The sequence below is a fragment of the Oryzias latipes genome, chromosome 2 (assembly GCF_002234675.1).
Source record: "Oryzias latipes chromosome 2, ASM223467v1".
NCBI classification, from domain to species: domain Eukaryota; kingdom Metazoa; phylum Chordata; class Actinopteri; order Beloniformes; family Adrianichthyidae; genus Oryzias; species Oryzias latipes.
In genome coordinates, this window is record NC_019860.2 from 5,026,843 (window position 1) to 5,052,702 (window position 25,860).

The window sequence follows — 25,860 nt, forward strand, 5'->3', positions numbered from 1 at the left end:
ATCGAGGACATGCCGCCGCTGGAGGGAAGCGAGGAAAAGTTGGTGGACGTTGCCATCGAGGAGGGGCAAGTCCTCCATCCCGCCGCCGATGACAAAGAGCCGAGTCAGCATCACGCGGAGGCGGACTCCGAAAGAGGAATACAGGAACTCAGGAAAAGAACAAATTCTGAGTTAGTTGTTAGTTTTTTACCTCTGATAATCCTAAAATGTGTGCTTTTAATGTGAAAAACAATTTTCAAAGTGGATCCAGGAGCTAAAAAGAGCTGAGAGTCTGGATGGAGTAGAAACTGGTTTCCTCTAAATGGGAACATTTCTCCTTCTCCTCATCCAAACCCCAGTTGTTGCCGGGTAGACTTTCAAGAATGTTCCCGTTTCTGAAACATGAATTTATTTCTGGAAGACACCATTTTTGTCCCTAAATGTTGGATTCAGTCTGAATTCCAGTCCCACTCCCAGCATTCCTGCTCCTCTTTAGCTCCTCCTCTTCCTCCTGATCAAGCAGCATATTATGTTCATGTTTTTGCGCTTCTTTGTCTTTTTTTTAATCACATTTCAATCAAGTTCTCCTGTTATTTGGCTTCATTCCATTAGCAACACATTAAGAAAAGCTTTGATAGTGAAATAAGGGAAAAGATTAAGTTTGTGAGCTTCATTTATTTCAGTTTTTCCATCAAGCTTCTGTCACACATGAACTGTGTCTGCAGATGAAGTACAGATTAATTTCTCGCTGCACCCAAGAACTTAACAGGCACATTCTTCTGACACTTTAGTTTCAGCTTTGACTTGGTGTTAACTACGCCTTCATAGACACATGGGTTTTCGGTTTTGCGTGTACAATCAACAATCTTAAAAACGTCTTTACTGAAGGTTTTCATGTCTCCGTCGACACCTTGACAGAGTGCATTGATCTTAGCCCTTCCAGCTTCATCAGTCACAATGAAGGTGTCAGAGTGAAAGCAATCTTCGTGGATTTCTGCCATTTTTTCCCGGCACTGCGCAGGCTGCATGGCGCCGACCACTTGCCTCTGAAACTGAGCCTCTGTGTGTCCTACAGCAGACAGCAGCACCAACAGGAAGCAGGCGGACAGGGTCTTCATGACTGCTCTGGAGAAAACAATTTTACAGTGTTTCAGTCACACAGCACTAACAGGTCTGACAAACACAACCGGACTTACTTTGAGTTTCCACCGACGAGTTCAGAGAGGACTTGTGGTTGAAGATCAGCACAGACGGTCTTTGAGGAGAGGTCTCTGCAGCTGCAGCAGATCCCTGTCTGTTATATACAGACCAGGCAGGCAAATTAGATCAGGTCGCCTTGAATAAACGCCTTCAATGTGAGCAAAATCAGTCAAGTCCATCGCCGTTTCAGCTGATAATGCAAAACAAAAGGAGCCACAAATAGCCACCCACTTCGGCATCGCGTTTGGTGGTCATATACGAAAGCGGGAATTGAAGTCCCTTATAGTGACCAGGCTGGAGGAGTTGGATCTGGTGACGCTGTCTGGGCGATCTGCTCTGGTGACGCCCAAGGTTGATGCGGCTGGGGGAGCAGGTGAGTGCAAACCGAAGGTAAAGACGCCCTTCACGCTCCCCCGTTATGATTCCTCTTCTCCGGATGGTGCTGCTGGCTCCGGAGAGGGGGCGCGGCTCAAGGTGCGCCTGGCTCGACTCGAGCTGGAGGCTCGGGAGAAGCACGAGCAGGCGCAGCGCGACCTTCAGCTCCAGATCCGGAAGCTCGAGATTGAGGCCGACACAGCTGTGCGCATCCGTCAGCTGGAGCTGTCTGCCCAGCAGGGGGGACCATCCGCAGGGATAGCCGAGGATCAGCACAGCGGCGCGCCGGCCGCTCCTCCCCTGTCCCAACATCCAGCCGTGTTTGACATCATTAAGTACATTAACCTAGTACCGATCTTCCGTGAGTCCGAGGTGGATGCCTATTTTGGGGTGTTTGAGCGCATTGCATCTGCTCTGCAGTGGCCTTCGGAAGTTTGGGCTCTACTACTGCAGTGTAAGATGCATGGAAAAGCTCAGGAGGCTGTTTTGGCTCTTTCTTTGGAAGACAGCCTGAAGTATGACTGCGTTAAAGCTGCCATACTAAGAGTATATGAAATGGCACCTGAAGCTTGAAGAAAAAAGGAACCCTTTGTACCCATACGGAGTTTGCGAGGGAAAAGGGGCTTTTATTTGATAAATGGATTGCCGCTTGTCATGCTTCCTGTTCTCTTCGTGAACTAATTTTGGTGGAGGAGTTTAAAAAGTGTCTACCTGAACGTGTTGTTGTGAATTTAAACGAACTGAAGGTGAAAACGCTTTCTTCTGCGGCTGTGTTAGCCGATGAGTATGTTTTGACACATAAATTTGCCTTTCCTGTGTCCTCTGAGGGTGTAAGCCCGACTTCGGTGAACAGTTATCGGTCGTGTCCGGCTCCTGCTTTCCAGAAAGAGGAGAGGTGTTGCTTTTACTGCCACAAACCGGGACACGTCATTGCTGATTGCCCTGCACTCAAACATAAGGAACAGCCTTAACTGTCGCCGCCTAAAGGTGTGGGTGTCGTGAAAGTTGACATTAAGTCAGATGGAGTTGAGGAGTGTTTTAAGCCGTTTGTCTTTGATCGCTGGGTGTCTTTGGTGGGTGATAAAAATAACTGTTGTCCCGTGCACATTTTACGTGACACGGCTTGTTCACAGTCTGTTATACTGGCCTCTGTCTTACCCTTCTCTGATAAATCTACCTGTGGATATGATGCAATTTTACGGGGAGTTGAGATGGGTTATGTTTTACACAAAGTACATGTGCAGTCTGAATTAATCAGCGGGGTTTTCCCTGTGGCTGTATGCCCGGAGCTTCCAGTTGGAGGAGTCACGTTTCTAATGGGTAATGACATCGCGGGAGGAAAGGTGACCCCTACCCTGGAAGTGGCCAACGGCCCCCCCCCCCCACTGACGTCACACAGCCTTTTAGTATCTTTCCCAGTTGTGTTATTACCCGTGCCCAGGCCCGTAAGGGTGAGGATATTAATCTGTCTGACTCCATCTTAATGTCAGCTTTCGCAGATGACCCCGACAGGAAGGCTGACACTCAGGAAGCCGCTTAAACTCCAGAGTCTGGAGCGTCCGCAGTAGAGGAGGTGCCTCTGCCTGTGGATCGTGCCCGTCTTGGAGCGGAGCAAAAGGCTGACCCGACCCTAAGACAATATTTTTCTAGGGCGATGGATGCTACTCAGGTAAAAGGGGAGGGGGTTTATCTCATGGAGGATGATCTGCTGTTGCGCAGGTGGCCTTCAGTAGTTTCTAGTAGTGATCAGGTTCTTCAAGTGGTAATTCCTGCTATTTATAGACCCTCCATTTTAGCCATGGCCCACGAAAGTGTGTGGTCGGGACATCTTGGGGTTCGAAAAACCTACCGGCGCATTTTGCAGCATTTCTTTTGGCCAGGCATTAAAGCCGATGTAGCAAACTATTGTCGCAATTGTCATATTTGTCAACTAACTGGAAAACCAAATCAAAAGATCCCCCCCGCTTCATTACGTCCGATTCCCGTGGTAGGGGAGCCTTTTGAACGGGTTATAGTTGACTGTGTCGGCCCTTTGCCTCGGACCAAAAATGGGAATCAATATTTACTCACCATCATGTGTGCCGCCACTCGTTTCCCAGAAGCAGTGCCGCTACGTACCATAACTACCCGTGCCATCGTGAAGTCATTAACAAAGTTTTTTTTTTCCATTTTTGGCATGCCCCGTGTAATCCAGTCAGACCAGGGAACAAATTTTTTGTCTAAAATTTTCCAACACGTCCTTCGAACGCTAAACATCCAACATGTTGTGTCTAGCGCCTACCATCCTGAGTCTCAGGGTGCTCTGGAACGGTGGCATCAGACGTTAAAGTCCATGTTGCGGAAATATTGTCTTCAGACGAAGAATGATTGGGATGAAGGCATCCCGTTCCTGTTATTTGCAGCCCGTGAAGCTAATCAGGAATCCCTCGGGTTTAGTCCGGCGGAATTAGTGTTTGGTCACACACCCCGTGGGCCCCTTAAGTCTTTAAAGGACCGGTTTTTAGCACCGCCTTCCCCTGAAAATGTATTGGATTTTGTTAGCTGCTTTCGTAAACGTCTTCACCGAGCCAATGAGTTGGCACGGAAATCTTTGTCTGCTGCTCAATCAACCATGAAAGCGAATTATGATTGGTCAGCGGAGCCTCGGCAGTTTCATGCTGGGGAACAAGTACTGGTCTTGCTTCCCTCTCCGGGAGTGACCTTTTCCGCTCACTACAGTGGTCCCTACGCTATTACTGAGCGGCTGAGTGAGACTGATTATGTTGTAGCTACTCCGGAACGACGTCGAAAACAACGTGTGTGTCACATAAATATGCTGAAGAAGTATTTTCCCAAAGAAGCCGAGGCTGAGCCGTGCATCCCTTAATATTTTAGAAGGGAATTGATACCAGAAACCTTTTTCGTTCTTTAAGAAGGATCTCAGCCAGTTGATTTTAATCGTCCCGTCTAAACATTCAACATCAATAGTTTTAAGTCCTTCCTCCTCATAATCCGTTAACATCACACTTTTTCTAATATAATGAGTTTTGTATTTCCAAATGAACTTAAAATTAATTTGATTTATATCTTTAATTGCAGATTTAGGGAAGTGGATGAGCTTTCTTCTTGCTTTGGATTATTAGTTATGTTAATTGAACGCGGTGGTCCCATCTCCTTTCTTCTAGGTTGGACGTCATTGCCTCGTCGTCCTGGTTGGCCTGTCACTCCATCTACAGCGTCGGCCCCGCCCCTCTGCGCTGGAGGCACGGACACATAAGCTGACGTGGCCCAAGCACCAGGGCGGCTGACTCTTCAGCTCGCCATTTGTGTTCTGTGCACTTATTTGTGTTTCGTTTCGGTTCTTGACACATTAGAATGATTTCTACTTATCCTTGCCATGTCTGAATGCTTCTTTTTACGGGCATATGTTCTTTGATTATTGCCAACAGTGTCTACATCACGTGGTGATCCCATGTGGGAGGATATCTGTGTGACAAAACCAGTTGTAGCTTATTGCTCTGAATAAATCAGTTAATACGGATCTGTTGTATTGCTGATTCCCTTTTCCTTCCCACACCCCGGGGTCGTAACATTAATCTTGACAGAGATTCCATCTTTACTAAAAAAAACTCTGCCCAGAATAGAAATATCTCGGTTGGACCACAAATTTCACAAATTTATTTCTCAAACCCCGCCCATTTCCTGGTGGCTAATCCTATGTGCTTCCTGTTAAAAAAAAAGAAAAAAAAAGAAAAGAGCTCTTGCATCCGGAGCTCCCCTCTACGCCCCATTGAGCTTAAGGTGTGGATGAGCTTCTCCTCACTGCTCAGGGACAGCAGAGGCACACTGCTGCTTTTGTTTGGCTTTCCTGATTTTTTAAGCACACAGCTGCTTCAACCAGTGGCTGCCGGATCTAGGCCTCGGTGCTCCAGCTCCTGCCAGTGGACTTCAGGCCGCACTCCGAGCCCGGACCTTCATATTCTCGGCCTTTGCGGGAGCCAACGGAGCGGCGTCAAGCCCTCATTTTTCTCCATGGTCATTGGATTTGAGACCTGCTGAGAGGTGTTGCACCCTTCCCAAGGGCTGCTGCTGTGTTGTGCTGGTTTTATCCTGCTCCTATCTGTTTTTAAGGTTTTATCCTGTTCTTACCTGTTTTTATTGTGACTGTGTGTTTGTGTGACGGTGGGCATTGATTGAGTTTTTTTTTGTGTGGCTTCTGTCAAACAATATTGCCAACCCTTGTTTTTATATTTCTCTCCCCCCCCCCCCCCCCCCCCCCCCACACACACACACACCTTTTCTCAGGGCCGAGTGCAGGGACGGAGCGTGTCGGGCGACCACAGTGGAGGCTCAAATGGGGCTTGTTCAGATTTATTTTATATTTTGTTTGTTCTTTTGTTTTTTTCCAAGTGTGTGCATGACACAGAGTGGTTTTTTTTTTCTATTTTTGGTTGTCAATCTCCACGTGGGTCGGCCCAGCTCTCTGTTGGTAAGCCTCGGCCCTCGAAGGGTCTCCTTCCCTTTTTCCCTCCCCAGTGTGATTGAGTTGTTTTTAACACATTTTATGTAAATAAATTACCTTTAGCTGGTACCACGTCTTTGCCTCATTTTAAACCATAATCTGCGAGCCTGTGTTGCAGCGCTTTGGGTTCCCCGGACCCTGTACTCGGGGTGGCGTTGTTGCTTTTTCTTTTATCTGGCACAACCACTTGCCACAATTGGTATTTGCTGACCTAAAGCATTAAGTTTCTCAAATTTTGAGTTTTTTTTATCCAAATGGATAGCATTTCAGCTGCTATGATGAAGAGATGGGACAGCCTTGTTTAACTCCTTTGTTAAAGGAGAATCTCGGCGAAGTCCCATGGCAATCAAATGACACCATTCATATCTCTATAAAGTGTTTTAATGAGATTCAGAAAGTTGAGTCAGAAGCCAAATAAATCTTAAGTTTGAAACATGAATTAATGTTCCAGACTGTCAAAGACTTTAAAAAATCAAGGAACAAAATGAAGCCTTCATCTTCCATCCATCCATCTTCCTCCGCTTATCCGGAACTGGGTCGATGCCCAGACTTCCGGAACCGGGTCGATGCCCAGACTTCCCTCGCCCCAGCCACTTCCTCCAGCTCCTCTGGGGGGTCCCCGAGGCGTTCCCAGGCCAGCCGAGACATGTAGTCTCTCCAGCGTGACCTGTGGTCTTCCCCGGGGCCTCCGCCCTGTGGGACATGCCCGGAACACCTCTCCAGGGAGGCGCCCAGGAGGCCTGCGGACTAGATGCCCGAGCCACCTCAACTGGCTCCTTTCGATGTGGAGGAGAAGCGGTTCTACTCCGAGCTCTTCGCGGGTGACCGAGCTTCTCACACTATCTCTAAGGGAGCGCCCAGCCACCCTACGGAGGAAGCTCATTTCAGCCGCTTGTATTCGGGACCTCGTTCTTTCGGTCATGACCAATAGCTCATGACCATAGGTGAGTATTGGAACGAAGATCAACCGGTAAATTGATAGCTTTGCTTTTCCCTCAGTTCTCTCTTCACCACAACGGATCGGTACAGCGACCGCATAACTACGGACGCTGCTCCAATCCGCCTGTCAATCTCACGCTCCGGTCTTCCCTCACTCGTGAACAAGACCCCCAGATATTTAAACTCCTCCACCTGGGGCAGGGAGACTTCACCCACCGAGAGATGGCAAACTACCTTTCTCCGGTCAAGGACCATGGCCTCGGATTTAGCGGTGCTGACCCTCATCCCAGCCGCTTCACATTCGGGCGCAAACCGCCCCAATTCCCGCTGGAGGTCCTGGCTCGATGAAGCTAACAGGACAACATCATCTGCAAAAAGCAGAGAGGAAGTCCTGTGGTCCCCAAACCAGATCCCCTCCGGCCCCTGGCTGCGCCTAGAAATTCTGTCCATAAAAATTATGAACAGCGGGTGATAAAGGGCAGCCCTGCCGAAGTCCAACGTGGACCAGGAACAGGTCTGACTTACTGCCGGCTATGCGAACTAAGCTCCTACTCCGGTCATACATAGACCGGACAGCCCTCAGTAAGGCTCCACGGACCCCATACTCCCAGAGCACCCCCCACAGGACACCACGGGGGACGGGGTCGAACGCCTTCTCCAAATCCACAAAATACATATGGACTGGGTAAGCGAACTCCCACAATCCCTCCAGTACCCTAGATAGGGTATAGAGGTGGTCCACTGTTTCACGAACAGGACGGAAACCGCATTGTTGTTCCTGAATCCGAGGTTCGAATATCGGACAGACTCTCCTCTCCAGTACCCTGGCATAGACTTTCCCAGGGAGGCTGAGGAGTGTAATTCCCCTGTAGTTGGAACACACCCTCCGGTCCCCCTTCTTAAAGAGGGGAACCACCACCCCTGTCTGCCAGTCCAGTGGTACAGTTCCCGACCTCCACGCGACACTGCAGAGACGTGTCAGCCAAGACACTCCCACAGCATCCAGAGACTTGAGGTGCTCAGGGCGGACTTCATCCACTCCCGGGGCCTTGCCACCGAGGAGCTCGTTGACTACCACAGTGACTTCAGCCCGGGTAATGGACAGTCCCACCCTAACGCCCTCGCTCTCTGCTTCTTCAAAAGAAGGCGTGTCAGTGGGATTGAGGAGATCCTCGAAGTATTCCTTCCACCGCCCGACAATGTCCCCAGTCGAAGTCAACAGACCCCCACCTGCACTGAAGACGGTGCCTGTGGAGAACTGCTTTCCCCTCCTGAGGCGTCAGATGGTTTTCCAGAATTTCTTCGAGGCCAACCGATAGTCCTTCTCCATGGCCTCACCGAACTCCGCAACAGTCCGGGCCGCAGCTCGCTTAGACTGCCGATACCTTTCAGCTGCATCTGGAGTCCCGCAAGCCAGCCAGGCCTGGTAGGATTCTTTCTTCAGCTTGACGGCATCCCTTACTTCCGGTGTCCACCACCGGGTTCGGGGTTGCCGACGCGACAGGCACCAGAGACTTTGCAACCACAGCTCCGAGCAGCAGCAGAGACAATGGAAGTGGAAAACATGGTCCACTCGGACTCAATGTCCCCAACCTCCCTCGGTACCTGTTTGAAGTTCTCTCGGATGTGGAAGTTAAAGACTTCCCTAACGGAGGGCTCAGCCAGACGTTCCCAGAAGACCTTCACACTACTTTGGGTCTTCCAAGTCTTTCCTACCTCCTTCCCCGCCAGCGAATCCAACTCACCACCAGGTAGTGATTGGTGGACAGCTCCGCCCCTCTCTTCACCCGAGTGTCCAAGACACAAGGCCGAATGTCGCCTGAAACAACTACAAAGTCGATCATTGACCACCTGCCTAGGTTGTCCTGATGCCAGGTGTATTGATGGACACCCTTGTGCTCGAACATGGTGTTTGTTATGGACAAACTATGACAAGCACAGAAGTCCAATAACAAAACACCACTCGGGTTCATATCAGGGGGGGCATTCCTACCAATCACGCCTCTCCAGGTGCCACTGTCATTACCCACATGGGCATTGAAGTCCCCCAGGAGGACAATGGAGTCCCCCATTGGGGCACTTTCCAGTACCCTTTCGAGAGACACCAAGAAGGCCTGGTACTCCGAACTGCTGTTCGGCCCATAAGCCGAAACCACAGTTAGAGACCTGTCCCCCACCCGGAGGCGGAGGGACATGACCCTCTCGTCCACCGGGGTGAACTCCAACACTTGGCGGCAGAGCTGGGGGCTCACGAGTAAGCCCACACAACTCCAGAGTGGTAGAGAGTCCAACCCCTCTCTAAGGACTGAGTTTCAGAGCCCAGGCTATGTGTGGAGGTGAGCCTGACTATATCTAGACGGTATCTCTCAACCTCTCGTACCAGCTCGGGCTCCTTCCCTCCCAGAAAGGTGACGTTCCATGTCCCAAAAGCCAAGTTCCATAACCGGGGTCTGGGTTGGCGAGGCACCTGCCCTCGACCGCCACCCAAACCACAATGCACCGGCCCCTTTTGAGCTCTCCTATGGATGGTGGGCCCATGGGAGAAGAATAAAACGAGACCTTTAGAAGGAAACGTGATGTATACTACAGCTAAAAAGAATGAATCCTTCGAATGGATCGGCCTTTCAGAAAGCCGGACTGTGTCAGAAATAATCTGGGACATCCCAGTTTTCATTCTATTGGCAAATATGTGAGTTCCGATCCAAATTGTGACATATTGAGTTTATTTCTTTGATAATTTCTTCTTCCTTTAGTTTATACTGCTTATTCATCTGCGTACCTCTATTTAAAAAACTCCCATCTATCTCTATAAGATGTGAAGTGAGCCTCCCAATTAATTTTATTAATTGTATAAATAATTTTTTGACAGTACTTTTCATCATCAAGAAGATTGGAGTAAAATTTCCATTAGCCTTTGTTTCTAGACTGAGAATTCTGAGATTGGATGGAAAGTCTGACCACACTGTGATCCGTTAACGGAGCATCTGAAATGTTTACCTTCAGGATGGAACTCTGATGATTATCTGAGATTAGCCAAAAGTCTAGTCTAGATTTGGCTGTACCATCTGGTTTAAACCAGGTAAAGGCTTGAGCATCAGGGTTATCTCTATGCAATACATCTATTAGATGCAGCTCTGTGCAGAATTTAAGGAGTATTGGATTATGATGGTGATTCAGAAATGCAGATGGAGATCTGTCCAGCCAATCATCTTCCACCATGTTTAAATCACCTCCGATTATTCGTATTTGAATAGGATATCTCTGTCCAAGGTCTTTAAATGTTTCAATCAGCTGGGAGAACATTAATTTATTTTGAGCATTAGAATTATAACCATAAACATTACCCAGAGCCAAAAAACATCCATCAAGATGAAAAACGCAAATAATCCACTGACCTGAATCATCCTTATTCTGTTGACGATTTCCCTGGGAAATTATTCAGTAGTATAGCGACCCCTGCTGACCTGTTACTGCCATGACTAAAATAGATTTTATCGCCTCACAGATTAGACCAGGATTTTTTATCACTTTCACTGGAATGAGTTTCCTGCAGAAGGAAACATTTAGCTCTTTGATTCTTACAAAACAAAAACACAGATTTTCTTTTAACAGAATTTCTCAGACCTCTAGCATTTAGTGTAACATAAAAACACAATGACTGTGACAAAGACATCAAAAACAACAAAATACGAATAACACAAATGGATAAAGCTAAAGAAGCTGGAACTAGAAGTGTTGAATATGCCCCTAAAACTGTATAATCTTTGAGGACCGAGATTTTAACCCCGGGATAAATTTTGTCATAACCATTACAGTAGATATGAATTAGCATTAACTATCATGAAAAATACAGATGAAGAAAAAATATTTATTAATAAACTCAACTGTTTTTGAAAAATAAAACCTTTTTTTCCCCCATGCTATTCCTTCTTTGAATTGTTTTATTGAACCAGCTCAGTCCACACGAACCCTGATCCCGTTGATGTAGCCCACCAATCTTCTGTTGTACACGTGTTTCCCTGCGTCTCGGGCTTCTTCCATCTTCGGCCAGGCCGCTGCTCAAGCTTCTCTATCAGCTTTGGAGAAATCCTCCGTGAAGACGATTCCCAGATTCTTACAGGTCGAACAATTCTTGGTTTTTCTCCAGATGGCGTCTGTGGTGCCTCATAACAAATTATATGATGACCTGTTGGTGTCTGCTCTCCTCCTTTCTCCCCAAACGATGAACTGAATCCACCACCATGTCCATCTTATCTTTCCAATCCGGAGTGATTGGCATCTCGGATGTTCTCGTCGTCTCTTTCTTTTAATCCTTGAATTTTTAGATTCCATCGCCATTTGTATCTTTCTGACCACACTGTTTCCTAGGGCTGCACGGTGGCGCAGTGGTTAGCGCTCTAGCCTCACAGCAAGAAGGCCCCCGGTTCAAGTCCCGGCTGAGGGACGTGAAAAACACAACATCAATGGGGGACCTTTCTGTGTGGAGTTTGCATGTTTTCCCCGTGCATGCGTGGGTTTTCGCCGGGATCTCCGGCTTCCTCCCACTCTCCAAAAACATGCTTCATAGGTTGATTGGCAATTCTAAATTGTCCATAGTTGTGAGTGTGAGAGTGAATGGATGTGTGGTTGAAGATGTGACAGACTGGCGACCAGTCCAGGGCATCCCTTGCCTACGCCCAAGTGGCCGGGATAGGCTCCGGCAACCCCGTGACCCCGAAAGGGAATAAACGGTCAAGAAGATGGATGAATGAATTGTATCTTTCCATTTCAGTTACTTTTTCTTTTAGCTCCCTGTTTTCTTTAACAAGTTGTGTAACTTCTTTTTCCATCTCTTTAATCTTCCCCTTGCATTCTTTGATTTCAGCTGCATTCATTTCCATGAGTCTGGAGATGTTTGCCACCATGACGGAGTTTTCTTTTAGCTGATGTCCTAAGTCTTCAATTCTGCAGGTTCATTTCTCAATGGCAGTGATTAAAGTTTCGTTCAGAGATGTAGCAGACTCTTGAACAGTTTTCATCTTGGAAGGTGGAGCTGAAGCTTTAGTAGGGGTACTCAGAGCAGGTTTTCTTTTCATACTGCTACTTGCCTCCATCGGTGTGTAGTCGTGGTGCTCGTCTTCGTCTTTTTTCATTTTTTAAACACCGTCTCAACAACAACAGCGGCACGTTCACTTGAATGAAAATAATCCAAACTGAGAGAACCTTCGTCAGTGGGATAAGTATCCTAGTCCCATTATTAACGATCCGGGCCGAGTTCTGGAGAGCTTAAAGCGTCTCGCTCCAACCGCCATGCCAGTGGACCCTTTTTTTTTCCTGTTGTGATCTTTATTATGTTTTTATTTTTACTGAACTTCTCAAAAACAAAAATACAAACTCCAGCAGAGGATGAACACACTACAAAATACACACTCACTAGAGGGGCACATAATACTCTCAGAAGTCATCAACATATGGTGTTAAAACACTTGGAAAAAAAATAAAATAAAAAAAATAACAGGAGCCAAATTATAGCACAGGACATAAACTAGAATAACAGCCACAAGGAAATTTGTTTAGATATTATTTTAACACCCACCGAGGATTGTAATCTTTTCAGTAAGGAATAATATAATTAAAATCGTTGATAAAACATGGGAAAGAGGGCTTGGAACCTCTCCACTTGCAACAGTGGATATGGTATTTGCCTAAAAGTAAAATGATATTAATGATATTTGAGAAAGAATCATTAATATTTTCCATAAACAGAAGGACATAAGAAATACCAAAAGGGGGAATGTTCAGTTTTAAATCAATCCAATTTCTTATGTGAGCCAGCGGAACCTTCTGTAGTCAGACCTGAACATTGCAATGAGACGCAGTGTGATGACGTCACAACAGCTCTAAAATGTTTCCTTGATACATTTTTTTAATTTTGGTTTTCTTTTTTATTATCTTGTGAAATAAAACAGTTTACATTTTTTGAAGCTTTTTGAACCATATTGAGGTTCAATTAAGCAGTTTATAGGGTTCTTTTTAAATAAAGTTTCTGCACGTGACCCGGAAGTGAGCAGCACGAGGCGCTAGCTGCGTTAGCTTGTTAGCAGGCTAGCAGCGTTAGCTTGTGTTGAGAGGACGGTGGTGTTTTGTTGGGACGTTTGTGAGGTTTTTGGACAGAAAGGACGATACGTGGTTCGTGTGGGAACTCTCAGCATTTTCCAAAGTGTCGTAAATGAGTGAAGAAGTGTTGAACGGAAAGACAACGTGGATTGCTGTGATTCTGAGACTAGCAGATGATCGATCGGAGCTGCAGTGAAGAGGACGGCGGTGTTTGTGGGAGTTGGAGCTGAAGATCGGAGCAGGAACCATGTCTTCCCTTCACAGTCTCTGAGAGAGTTGATCAGCGAGCGACTAGCTGCTGCTGAAGAAATCTGCAGACTCTGTGAAGGAACCATCGTCCAGTACGAGCAGGAGCTCTGTCGTCAGCGCAGACTGCTGGATCATGTCATCTGGAAACCACAGCTGCAGCTCCACCACATAGGTATGTGACCTTCATCAAAGAAACAGAGAAGCCCTTTGAGCTTCATGCTTTTCCTTTTTTTTCTGTTTCACTTTGCGTACCAATTGTGCTATACAAATAAAATTGCCTTGTCTTACTCTCACAAGTACAATTCACCAAAAAGTTACTTAAGTAAATGTAATGCGTTACTACCCACCTCTGCATATATATTTATTTCCATTAGTCTCTTGTGGTCCTCCAGACTCCTCAGACATTTTCTCCAATGATCACAGAGTTTATTGATGCTTGAAAAAAACCCAAAAGTCCTGGAAACGTATAAAACGCTCCTTGTTGTGTTTTTTGTCCCTGCAGTTCTCCCCCAACATTGGAAGACTGAAGAGGAAGAGATCTCCTCATCCAGCAGAGGAACTTCAGAGTGGAACAGGAGGAACCAAAACCTCCACAGATTCAAGAGGAACAGGAGGAACCAGAACCTCCACAGATTCAAGAGGCACAGGAGGAACCAGAACCTCCACAGATTCAAGAGGCACAGGAGGAACCAGAACCTCCACAGATTAAAGAGGAACCAGAACCTCCACAGATTCAAGAGGAACAGGAGGAACCAGAACCTCCACAGAGTAAAGAGGAACCAGGGGAACTCTGCATCAGTCAGGATGATCAGCTTGATCCGAAGCAGGAGACTGATACCTTGATGGAGATTCCTACTTATGAGGAAGATGAGAACAGTGAAGCAGATCTAAACAATCAGCAGAGCTTTAATGTAACTGATAGTCAGGATGAAGAAGGAAACCAACATGAAGAATCAACATCAACTAAAGATGAAGAGACAGACCCACAGAACAGAGATCAGAGGAAGAGGAGGGACAGAAGTCATGTCCAAAGTGTGGACAGCTCTCACATGTCAGCAGGTCAGTGTGACTCTGATCTTCATCTCCAAACTATCGGTATGTTCACTTCAACAACGGTTCTATCTTGAGCTTCAAGCTCTCCAAACATGCAGTCCATCAACAGCGTGTCCTGGAAGAGTCTCTTCTGTCCCTTCCAGTTGAAAAGACAGAAGACATTGTTGGTCAGTGCAGCCGACAACATTCTTCATATCATATGATCTTAGTTAGTCCCTCCAGCTAACGACAAACAGGAAACCTTAACAGATCAAAGAGAAAATTGTTAATAGATAAAAAAGTACAATCTGTTTTGTCGTCTGTGGTTCTAAGTTTGTAGTTCAGTTCTTTTCAGCAGATTTCTCTGTCAAACCCAACATCCCATCTAAACCTCTTTGATGTCTTTGTTTCTCCAATTCCAGACATTCAGACAGATTCTATTTCCAAAACTACATTTCAAGCTAAAACCCAAAGACAGGGTCCTGCTCATGGATCTGCAGACAGAAAAGATTCCAACCTGAACACATCAGTGAAAAACTGCTTAGTGTCAGAATTGTTCTCCATCTTTTTCTGGACTGATTCTTCCTCCAGTGCAGCTTCATCTTCATCAAACTGCTGCTCATTGGTGGGTGGAAACACAACAGGGAGGTTTTTCTGTGTCCAGTTCAGCTCCATGAATGTTCAGGCTGTTTAATGTCAGTGATTTCAGTTTAGAAAAACTGCATCTCTGCTGAGATTTGCTTCACCTCCATAAGAACCTCAGCAGCATCAGGATCATTTTGTTGATGGTTTGTCTGTGGAATGACATTTCATACTCATAGCTTCAGTGGAGATCAAGAGTCTGGAACCTTTAACACTAAAAGAACCATTTGATCCAGTTTCTTCCAGACCAAAACCCAACAAGAGCCACAAAGTTCCACTTCACTGTTTAACAAAATACTTTTTATTTCTGTTTTTCTGGTTGTTGTTGGCCTCCCGTCAGGCCTTTGGAGATTCAGATGGTTCAGGACGTCCAAAAATGAAATGAGCAGTTGGGAAATGAAAAGACACACAAGAGTCTGCATGAATTTTCCAACCTTTTCCAAAAGGGGAGAGGTGGAGAAACACGACCTGTTAGGCTCTGTGGCTGTCCTCTCTCTCTGTCCTCAAGGCTAAAAGGCTTCTTTATTATTCAGTAAGGGAAGATATAAACATACTAGATACGTCATTAGAATGGTGTGTTTTTGTCTAGTCTGCATTGCAGGTGTCGTGGCTCCATAAAAACTCCAGTACAGAAAGAAAACGGAGACCAAAAGTCCAAAACTATCTATCTGCTACTCATGTGGGTCAAACTCACTCTCTGAATAACTGAGCATCTGATTGACATCAGAGCAAATGTTAGAACGCCAACCCCATTTGATTTGGTCTGTGCACAGATCTTGCCCAATTTAGTCTGAATGTTTGATTTATTCTCTCCACCTTTCCTTGAGACTGTGGGTGTTTTACCGTTTCAAGTGAATGTTTCAGGCCTAACAGGGCTCCAACCTTCTGCAGGTCCTGGTTTCTGAAGTGGATTCCATTGTCGGACCTGTCTTTTATGGGAAAATCATGGCGTTGAATGTAATGGTTAATAGACATGTCATTCCTGATTTGCTATTTTCCTTCTTGGTGGGCCAAGCCTCTGCCCACCCAGTAAATGCATCCAAGCACACCAACACAAAACTTTAACCTCTGATGGAGGTCACCATGTCTGTAATATCAATTATGATCTCTCGCCCTGTTGCTGGTTCCACTGGATATCTCTCTGGTTTTCCTGGTGACCCCCCCCTTTTGTAATCTTACCACCTCACTGAAGCATGGCTCTGGCTCCCACTCTGTTTCTGAACATCTCTGCTCCTTCTGCTTCAGCTAATCCGACTAGCAGGCTAGCTGCTGCTGCTGCTGAAGAAGTATGCAGACTCAGGGAAGGAACCATCATCCAGAGCGAGGAGGAGCTCTGTCGTCAGCGCAGACTGCTGGATGTCATCTGGAAACCACAGCTTCTGCTCCACCGCATAGGTATGTTAGCTTCATCAAAGAAACAGAAGCCCTTTGAGCTTCAGGTCCACGCCATTGCGCGGACGGACAGACGGCAGTCAGCTGAGTCCGCGTATGGGTCACACGCAACGCTGCCTGGTTCACCGCAGGCATCGAGATACGCAGAACTGTGACGTGCGAAACCGCAGGAAAACAGCTCATGAGGAACAGCAGGAGTCACTCGAGCAGCAAAAGCTGCCTGTTTTCTGGCTATGGTTGGGGCCAAAACACAGCTAAAACAGCTTTGGACGCTGCTCCTTCCAACCTGGAAGCCGCAGGTCTCAGGCTGATTCTGAACTGACAGTGAGAGAAGAGCTTCCATCCTGCAAAATATTGTGATAGTTCATTTGGCAATACTTGTATCAAGTCAAAATGCTGCCAGGATGATATTTCTTTATTATTTATGAGCATCCTTCAGCATCTGACTCTTTTTGTCCACTTCACCCTCCGACCGCTAGTTGGCAGCAGAGCACACGGAGCCTCTTTGAGCAGCTCTACTCTGCACAAGACAACAGGAAGACTGCAGCCAGAGGCGGCTAGTTTTGTTGTTATGAGACATGAACTACTTTGTTTTTACTTGGGAGAGATACCAAACTGAAACTCGGTGCCATGTTACTGCCAGAAACATATAAAACATACACTGACCAAAAATATAAACACAACACTTTTGTTATTGCTCCCATTTTTTCTGTGATAGTGAGCCAAGACAATCAATCCCACCTCAAAGGTGTGCCATATCAAGATGCTGATTAGACAGCATGATTATTTCACAGGTGTGCCTTAGACTGTCCACAAGAAAAGGCAGCTCTGAAATCTTCAGTTGTGTTTTATTGAGGGGGTCAGGGGACTCAGACAACCAGTCAGTATCTGGTGTGACCACCATTTGCCTCATGAAGTGTGACACATCTCCTTCACATAGAGTTGATCAGGTTGTCTATTGTGGCCTGTGGAATGTTGGTCCACTCTTCTTCAATGGCTGTGCGAAGTTGCTGGATATTGGCAGGAACTGGAACACGCTGTCATATACGCCGATCCAGAGATTTGTGAAGAATATTTCAGAAAACAGGTTATTTTGTGTATGTGGAAAATGTTTCACATCTTTGAGTTCATACCATAAAAAATGGGAGCAATAACAAAAGTGTTGTGTTTATATTTTTGGTCAGTGTATATATGAGATACAGTTGCAGTGCTTAACATTATGATAATTAAATTAACTCAATTTTACAATGTTATTACAGTGGAAGACATTAAAAATCAGGTAGAGATTTTTCAAAGTCATCTTTTAAAAAAAGAAGAAAAAAATATGTTTTGGCAAAATATCGGGATACGTATCGTATCGCGGGGCGCGTATCGAGATACATATCGTATTGCCAGACTCTTGCCAATACACACCCCTACTTCGGAATTAAAATAAACAATAAGCAAAATAAAAAAAATAACAAAATGGTCAGAACAATGAATAGAAATACAATAGTGCAAACTGTGGATGAAAAAGGTTCAGGTAATGGACTGTTAACTGGACATGTAAGTGAAAAGTATAAGGGGGAGGAGTTAAAATGTGTTTATGAGTCTGACTGCAGAGGGAAAGAAACTGTTCTAATGTCGTGAGGTTCTGGTCCTGATGGACCTTAGCCGTTTGCCTGAAGTGAGTGGTTCAAGTAATCCATGTCCAGAAGGGTCTGCTGCTATCCGACCTGCTCGCCCCAGGTTCTGGAGACGTATAGGTCCTGGAGAGATGGAAGGCTGCACCCAATCACCTTCTTAGCTGAGCGCACAATAGGCTGCAGTCTGTTTATGTCCCTGGTTGTGGCTCCAGCGTACCACACAGTGATAGAGGATGTGATGATTGATTCTTCTATGATGGTCGTGTAGAACTGCACCATCATCTGGGCCGGCAGCCGGGCCTTCTTCAACCTCTGCAGGAAGTACAACCTCTGCTGGGCCTTTTTGAGCAGGGAGCTGATGGACGGCTCCCACTTAAGGTTCTGAGTGATGGTGGAGCCGAGTGAACAGAGTTCACTGTGGTGAAAGGAGAGTCTGTCAGGATGAGAGGGGATGAGGGGGCTGTGACTTTCCTAAAGTCCAATTGACATTTTTTATTTTTTATTATTTTTTATTTGAAAAGGTTTAATTCAAGCGATCAAATAAGAATACACAAAAAACAACACAATCATCAGTTATATATTCATACAACGACGAATCAAACTTAGGATAATTAGACATATTAATAAATATTTTGCTTGAAAGGGAGTGGAAGGAAACGAATGTATATAATCCCACTCCGTTATACTATAACCATTTTATTACATGTTTTATCTTTACTCGGTTCCTAGCTTTTATCAGACAGAATTAAGAATCATAACGTATCAGTAAAGCACATGACAAAGATGAATTACTTAATTATTATATAAAAATAACTATTTTAGAAATCAACATGGCAAATGCAGATCAGTTTTCAAAATATATGCAGATTATGCTACTTATAAAAGTCATTGATATGATTAAAAAAAATACTATATCAGTAAAATAGACAAAACACTGTCTTCTGGGAGTTGAGCTCCAGGTTGTTGATGCTGCACCATGACACCAGCCGGTCCACCTCCTCCTGTAAGCAGACTCATCATCGTAAGAGATCAGTCCGATTAGGGTGGTGACATCCGCAAACTGGAACAGTATGACACAGTCATGGCTGGAGGTGCAACAGCTGGTGTACAGAGATTGATGATGATAATAATAATAACTAGAAGGGGATGCATTTCCAGAAGAAAATTCAGGGTTGAATGCTATTAGTATATGCTATGCTATTGCTGAATGAAAGCTGAATTTGCTGAAAAAAATGGATGAACTGATAAAAAATATCAAGATTTTGCTAATATGGCTAAAAGTAGAAGCATTGCAATAAGCATGATCAACTAACTCAAAAAAACACAATACTTAAGATGCTAACAATGCTAGTTATTTTTAATGTGGCAAAAAATGCTAGCATTGTGATCAGCATCATGAACTGACTAAGAAAAACACATTGCTTTAGATGCTAATTATGCTAACTATGCTAGTTCCATTTTAGTTCATAGTCTGGTCACATATGCCATTGGCTATTGCAACGCACTTCTCTCTGGTCTTCCCTAGAAAACTCTGAAAAAACTTCAGTTGGTCCAAAATTCAGCGGCCCACATCATCACCAGTTCTCCTTCCTTACATCTACAACTACATACAAAATCCCGAGGAAGAAGTTTCGTTTGTATCTGGTCCTCAAGGTGCTCTTTTTTTGAAAATTCAAGTTGGCTGCGTTTTCCCGAGGTCAAAGGTCGATGAAACTCCAGAGGTGGTTATAGACTTAAAGTAGTGGCATGAGCGTGAGTGATATTTCATGAAAATCGTAAGGAAAAAAACTTGAGTTTTTTAATAATGTGGAAAAATATGAAAATCGCCCATATTATTGTACAAAATGGCTGCCAAACCGTGGGTCGTGTTGCCATCCCATAATGATCACAAATCTAATGTTTTAGTCCAAAGCCTTGTGAGCATTTCGACGTTTGAATGGTGTCTCTAGCTAAAGTATATTGAAGCTGTAATAAATGAAGTGCTTACCCCTCCCTTACTCTTTTAGTGGTTGTGAGGTAAAAGGGGGCACAGACAGCTTTCCATTGCAGCCTGTTGAATAGCAGCTCTGCTCTTGCTACCGCGTTAAGAGTGATGCAGCTCACCCATACTTCCTTTCCCCGTTCTCATGCCACCCTCCTCTACGGCCCACAACTACACATAGTGTAACCTTCGTCTTGCCCTCTTGACACAATTCCCACCTCTGTCTTCCTGAAAGTGTTCCACAGTATAGGTTCTACTATTGTTGACCTCATTAATCTTTCTTTGACTTCAGGATAAGTCCCAAAGTTCTTAAAGCATGCTTTAATAAATCCTGTTCTGAAAAAGCCTAATTTGGACCAGTCGGATCCCAAAAATTTAAGTCTAATCTAGAAGGTTCCTTTTATTTCCAAAATCTTGGAGAAAGTGGTCGCTGTCCAGCTAAATATGTACCTGGAAGAACACAATATATCAGATTCAGTCTGGCTTTAAGAAGAACCATTCAACAGAGACAGCTCTCCTAAGAGTTTCAAATGATGTGCTTATGGCAGCTGATTCAGGCCAGTATACGGTCCTTGTGCTTTTAGATTTGAAATCTGCTTTTGACACTGTGGATCATAACATTTTAATTGAACGTCTTCACAATGACTATGGTCTCTCTGGGTCAGTTTTAAATTGGTTTATGTCATATCTTAGTGGAAGAACATTTAATGTGGCTGTCGGTTCTTCAAGCTCTGAAATTAAAGAAATAACTTGTGGCGTTCCCCAGGGTTCTGTACTAGGCCCTATTTTATTTATTTTATATATGATTCTTCTTGGGAAACTTATTAATCAATTTAGCCACATCTCATATCATTTCTATGCAGACGAAATCCAGCTCTACTGGTCTTTCACGGAAAATGATTACGACAAACTACAAAATTTGCTGAATTGCTTAACGAGCATTAAACCACGGCTGAACAGTAATCACTTAGTCCTAAATACTCAGAAAACCGAGACGTTGATTTTTGCCCCAGAACATAAACGTATAAACAGTGTTGTCCGTGCTAAAGAAAACAGAAGCAACTTCTTTAAAAAAAAAAGCACTTCGTTGACAATGTTACAAGTAAGTTTACATTACAAACAATGGTCCTTCAGTGGCTTTTTCTGAAACGTTTTAGAGGTTGTGTTGTAGATGAGCAGTCACAGGTGCTGGGTACTCTTTTTAGAAGGGTTTATTGGATTTTGTTTAAACTAAGGAATTACATTATTAAAATTAAAAATTTAAATTGTCCATATTCTGACAGAGGCTGTTCAAATTTTTATTGGTGCTTAACAACACACAAGTTCTCAAAACATGTAAAAGGGCCTCTTCTTGTGTTTCTGCAGTCCTCCCCAAGCACTGGAGTACTGAGGAGGATGATCCCTGCAACCAGCAAAGGAACTTCAGAGTGGAACAAGAGGAACCAGAACCTCCACATTATAATGAGGAACTGCATGAACCAGAACCTCCACATTATAATGAGGAACTGCATGAACCAGAACCTCCACATTATAATGAGGAACTGCAGGAACCAGAACCTCCACATTATAATGAGGAACTGCAGGAACCAGAACATCCACATTATAATGAGGATCCGGAAGATCCAGAACCTCCACAATTTGAAGATGAACATTTGGTACCAGAACCATTACTGTTTATAGAGGAGGCAGAGGAACTCTGCATCAGTCAGGATGAAAATCAGATTGATCTAAAGCAGGAGACTGATACCTTGATGGAGATTCCTAATTATGAGGAAGATGAGAACAGTGAAGCAGATCTAAACAATCAGCAGAACTTTAATGTAACTGATAGTCAGGATGAAGATGGAAACCAACATGAAGAATCAACATCAACTACAGATAAAGAGACAGACCCACAGAACAGAGATCAGAGGAAGAGAAAAGACAGAAGTCATGTCCAAAGTGTGGACAGCTCTCACATGTCAGCAGGTCAGTGTGACTCTGATGTTAGAAAAAATCCCAAGAAGCCAAGTTTGGGCAAAAAACGTAAACAATCTCCAAACGAAGAAAGACTTTTCTCTATTGGGTCTGGGGAAAGCGTAAGAATAATTACTAACCTGTCTGACTACATGGAAACTGGGTCTGATGAAAGATGTTATATCTGTAAAGAATGTGGTAAAAGCTTTGGTAACATATCTCAGTTCAAAATTCATGCAAGAATCCATGCAAAAGATAAGAGATATTCTTGTAAAGAATGTGAGAAAAGTTTTAGTAGTACATCTAATCTCGATAGGCACATGATGACTCATAGAGGAGTAAAGCCTTTTTCTTGTAAAGAATGTGATAAAAGTTATAGTTATGTATCTCATCTCAAAAGACACATGAGAACTCATACAGGAGAGAGGCCTTATTGGTGTATGGAATGTAGAAAAGGTTTTATGGATTTATTTAGTCTTAAAACACACATGAGAATTCACACAGGAAAAAAGCCTTTTTCTTGTAAAGAATGTAAAAAAAGTTTTAGTCAAAAAGGTAATCTCAAAATACACATGAGAACTCACAAGGCTTTCTCTTGACAAACAATGTAATAAAGGATTTAGTGTAAACTCTAAATTTTAAACTTGTCTGTGTTCTTAAATTATTATTTATCAGACACATGATGACGACTCTGACGAAGGCGGAAGTTATTCTGCCAAACATGTTAGGTACGTTTGACAAGAACAAACTGTCTGATAAAAAAATAATGTAAGAACACAGTTTAAACTTGGAGAGACAATTAACTTCTTTGAATCTATACTCTTCTGATAAGAGATCGACCTCTCAACCTCTGCACCACAGTCAAAGACTTTATTTTACAGGGGGGAAAAAGTTCTGTATCTCAGAAAATGTGAATATTTGAAAATAAGTTTTTAATTTTTTAAAACTCCTGGGGTCTCAAACCCCAATGTTCAAATGAACTCCATAGCAACCTGAGCTTTCATTTCAAGTACACAGAACAACAGGCTGATATACCACTTTGATCCAGTAACTCTTTCAGAGGGAGGCACAAGTGAGTATTAAATGTGTAGAAATGAAGTTTTCTAAATACTTGATTGTTTTAATTTGATATTCTTACTTTCTAGGACAGTTTGTTAGGTTTTCATCTTCTCTACATCAAAAAAATAAAAAAAAGTAATGGATCAATACATTTCAATCTTTGTGAAGTGATACTAGACAAAAAGTTTTACTGCTGATAAAATATGTACAACTTTTTCACAAAATGAATTGTTTTAGATGTACCTGTAAATAGAAATGAGTTGTTTTGAGTCATTAGAGCTAATTCTTGAATGTCTTCATTATGGTTGAAATGTTTTTTTTTTTTATACAACTTTAATTCTAACACGTTTAATGTGATCAGTGAACATTTTATAAATATTAAAAACAAAATAGGGACTGCAGTCTATACTTTGTTAGGTCAAGTAACCATTTAGTAGAGATAAGTATTGTTAAGATTAAATATATGGTACTTTTCTTATTGATACTGCTTTTAAAATCCTTGAATTCTTATCAATACTTTTCTGTTTCAAAAGAAGGATGGAGAAGACAAACCACAATCTTTGTACATGAAAACCTTTTGTTTTAGAACCATTTAAAACGTTAGCGTTATTTGGAACACTGAAATTAAATGTTAAAATAATACTAGAAGGAGTTGCATTTCCAGAAGAAAATGCAGGGTTGAATGCTGTACTGCTGAATGAAAGCTGAATTAGCTGAAGAAATGGCTGAACTGTACTGGAAGAACCATGAAAAGTTAAAGGTGCAAAAGTCCTAGCAGGAATAAGCTGAAAAAGTTGAACATTGTAATAGTAGAATGGCTGAAATAGGTCAAAATTTGTAGGACTTAAGCATGAAAGCTGAAATTGTTGAAAAAATGGCTGAATTGTTGAAAATTTGAAGATGTTGCTGAAATGGCTAAAAGTACTAGCATTGGAATGAGCATCATAAACTGACTCCAAAAAACACGTTGTTTGATATTATTATATTGGTAAAAGCTACATGTTCTAAGTTGATAGAAAATCCACTCTTTTCAAAATGGCGGCTTTTCTATTGATTTTATCTCCATAGCAACCATTTTATGTTTGGGTCGCCTGGAGATGAGGAACAAATCAACGTCGGTTTCAGATGAATCGGAAAAAGTAAACTTTTGGACGTCCTTAGCAACGAGCTTTGTTTGCTAACCACGCCCACATTCCTTATATGTCCAGATCCAGTGAATTTCAATATGTTCAGTTCCAGCCATGGATGAAGTTTATTGCAACATTTGCTTCAGATTTTGTCAAAAAATGCCCACCAAACAGTAGGTTGTGTTGCCATCCCATAATAATTTCAAAACGTATGTTGAAGTCCAAAGCCTTGTGAGCATTTCAATGTTTGAACGGTGCCTCTAGCTGAAAGCATGTTAAAGTTATAATGCTTGAAAGCAACAAAGGTTTTCAAGGATTCTCCATGTATTTAAATGAAGCAAAAATCTTGGAAAATCCTGGAAAATCTTGGAATATCTTGAAAAGTTCAAAGATTTGAAAGACTAAAAGTCGTAGCTGAAAGGAATAAGCTGAAAGGGTTGAACATTGTAATAGTAGAAGGATTAAAATACGTGAAAGTTTGAAGAAGTTTAAAATTGCTTCACATTTTGGCACAAAATGGCCGCCAAACTGTAGGCGGTGTTGCCATCCCATAATAATTTTGAACCTTATGTTGAAGTCCAAAACCTTGTGAACATTTCAATATTTGAACTGTGTCTCTAGCCAAAAGAATGTTAAAGTTACAATTGTTTAAAGAAGCAAAGGTGTGGCCAATGGAGCAAAAAGATTGGAAAATCTGGGAATATCCGGGAATATCTGGAAAAGTTCAAAGATTTGAAGGACCAAAAGTCATAGCTGAAAGGAATAAGATGAAAGGGTTGAACATTGTAATAGTAGAATGGTAAAAATAGGTGAAAGTTTGAAGAAGTTTAAAATTGCCTCACATTTTGGCACAAAATGGCCGCCAAACTGTAGGTGGTGTTGCCATCCCATAATAATTTTGAACCTTATGTTGAAGTCCAAAACCTTGTGAACATTTCAATATTGGAACGGTGTCTCTAGCCAAAAGAATGTTAAAGTTACAATTGTTTAAAGAAGCAAAGGTGTGGCCAATGGAGCAAAAAGATTGGAAAATCTGGGAATATCCGGGAATATCTGGAAAAGTTCAAGGATTTGAAGGACCAAATGTCATAGCTGAAAGGAATAAGCTGAAAGAGTTGAACATTGTAATAGTAGAATGGTAAAAATAGGTGAAAGTTTGAAGAAGTATAAAATTGCCTCACATTTTGGCACAAAATGGCCGCCAAACTGTAGGTGGTGTTGCCATCCCATAATAATTTTGAGCCTTATGTTGAAGTCCAAAGCCTTTTGAACATTTAAATGTTTGAACGGTGTCTCTACCTGAAAGCATGTTGACGTTACAATGGTTTAAAGAAGCAAAGGTGTGGTCAATGGAGCAAAATAATTGGAAAATCCGGGAATATCCGGGAATATCTGGAAAAGTTCAAGGATTTGAAGGACAAAATGTCATAGCTAGAATAAGATGAAAGAGCTGAACATTTTCATAGTCAAACGGTTAAAATAGGTGAAAAATTGTAGAAGGAGTTTAACTGTGAACTTCTGAACGAAAAATTCTCCATGTATTTCAATGGAGCAAAAATTCCCGGGAAACCTGGAATATCTTAAAAAGTAAAAGGATTTGAAAAACCAAAAGTCATAGCACAAATAAGCAGAAAGAGCTGAACATTTTAAAAGTTGAATGGTTACAATCGGTTAAAAATTGTAGAAGGAGTTAAGCGGCGAAAAACG

General features: G+C 43.2%; 3 protein-coding genes and 2 long non-coding RNA genes across 5 annotated transcripts in view; 3 read left to right on the forward strand and 2 right to left on the reverse strand.

The window, feature by feature from the left end:
* LOC110013959 (gastrula zinc finger protein XlCGF57.1-like) overlaps window positions 1-25,860 on the forward strand; it is a 317,596-nt gene that overhangs the window by 135,285 nt on the left and 156,451 nt on the right. The gene's annotated exons all lie outside the window — the stretch shown is intronic.
* LOC101172629 (zinc finger protein 436-like) overlaps window positions 1-25,860 on the reverse strand; it is a 1,005,429-nt gene that overhangs the window by 68,659 nt on the left and 910,910 nt on the right. The window lies entirely within an intron of this gene.
* On the reverse strand, window positions 583-1,396 carry LOC110013881. The gene is made up of 2 exons (XR_002289023.2): window positions 1,176-1,396; window positions 583-1,104 (listed from the first exon to the last, which is right to left on the reverse strand). It is a non-coding gene; the product is annotated as an uncharacterized LOC110013881 (long non-coding RNA).
* On the forward strand, window positions 13,463-13,981 carry LOC111948779. Its single transcript, XR_002874772.1, has 2 exons — window positions 13,463-13,511; window positions 13,842-13,981. It is a non-coding gene; the product is annotated as an uncharacterized LOC111948779 (long non-coding RNA).
* LOC110016657 (zinc finger protein 502-like) overlaps window positions 21,864-25,860 on the forward strand; it is a 970,715-nt gene continuing 966,718 nt past the window's right edge. The window contains exon 1 of the mRNA XM_023962304.1: window positions 21,864-21,979. Within this exon, the coding sequence (XP_023818072.1) occupies window positions 21,970-21,979 (10 nt within the window). The 5' untranslated portion in view covers window positions 21,864-21,969. The remainder of the gene's footprint in view (window positions 21,980-25,860) is intronic.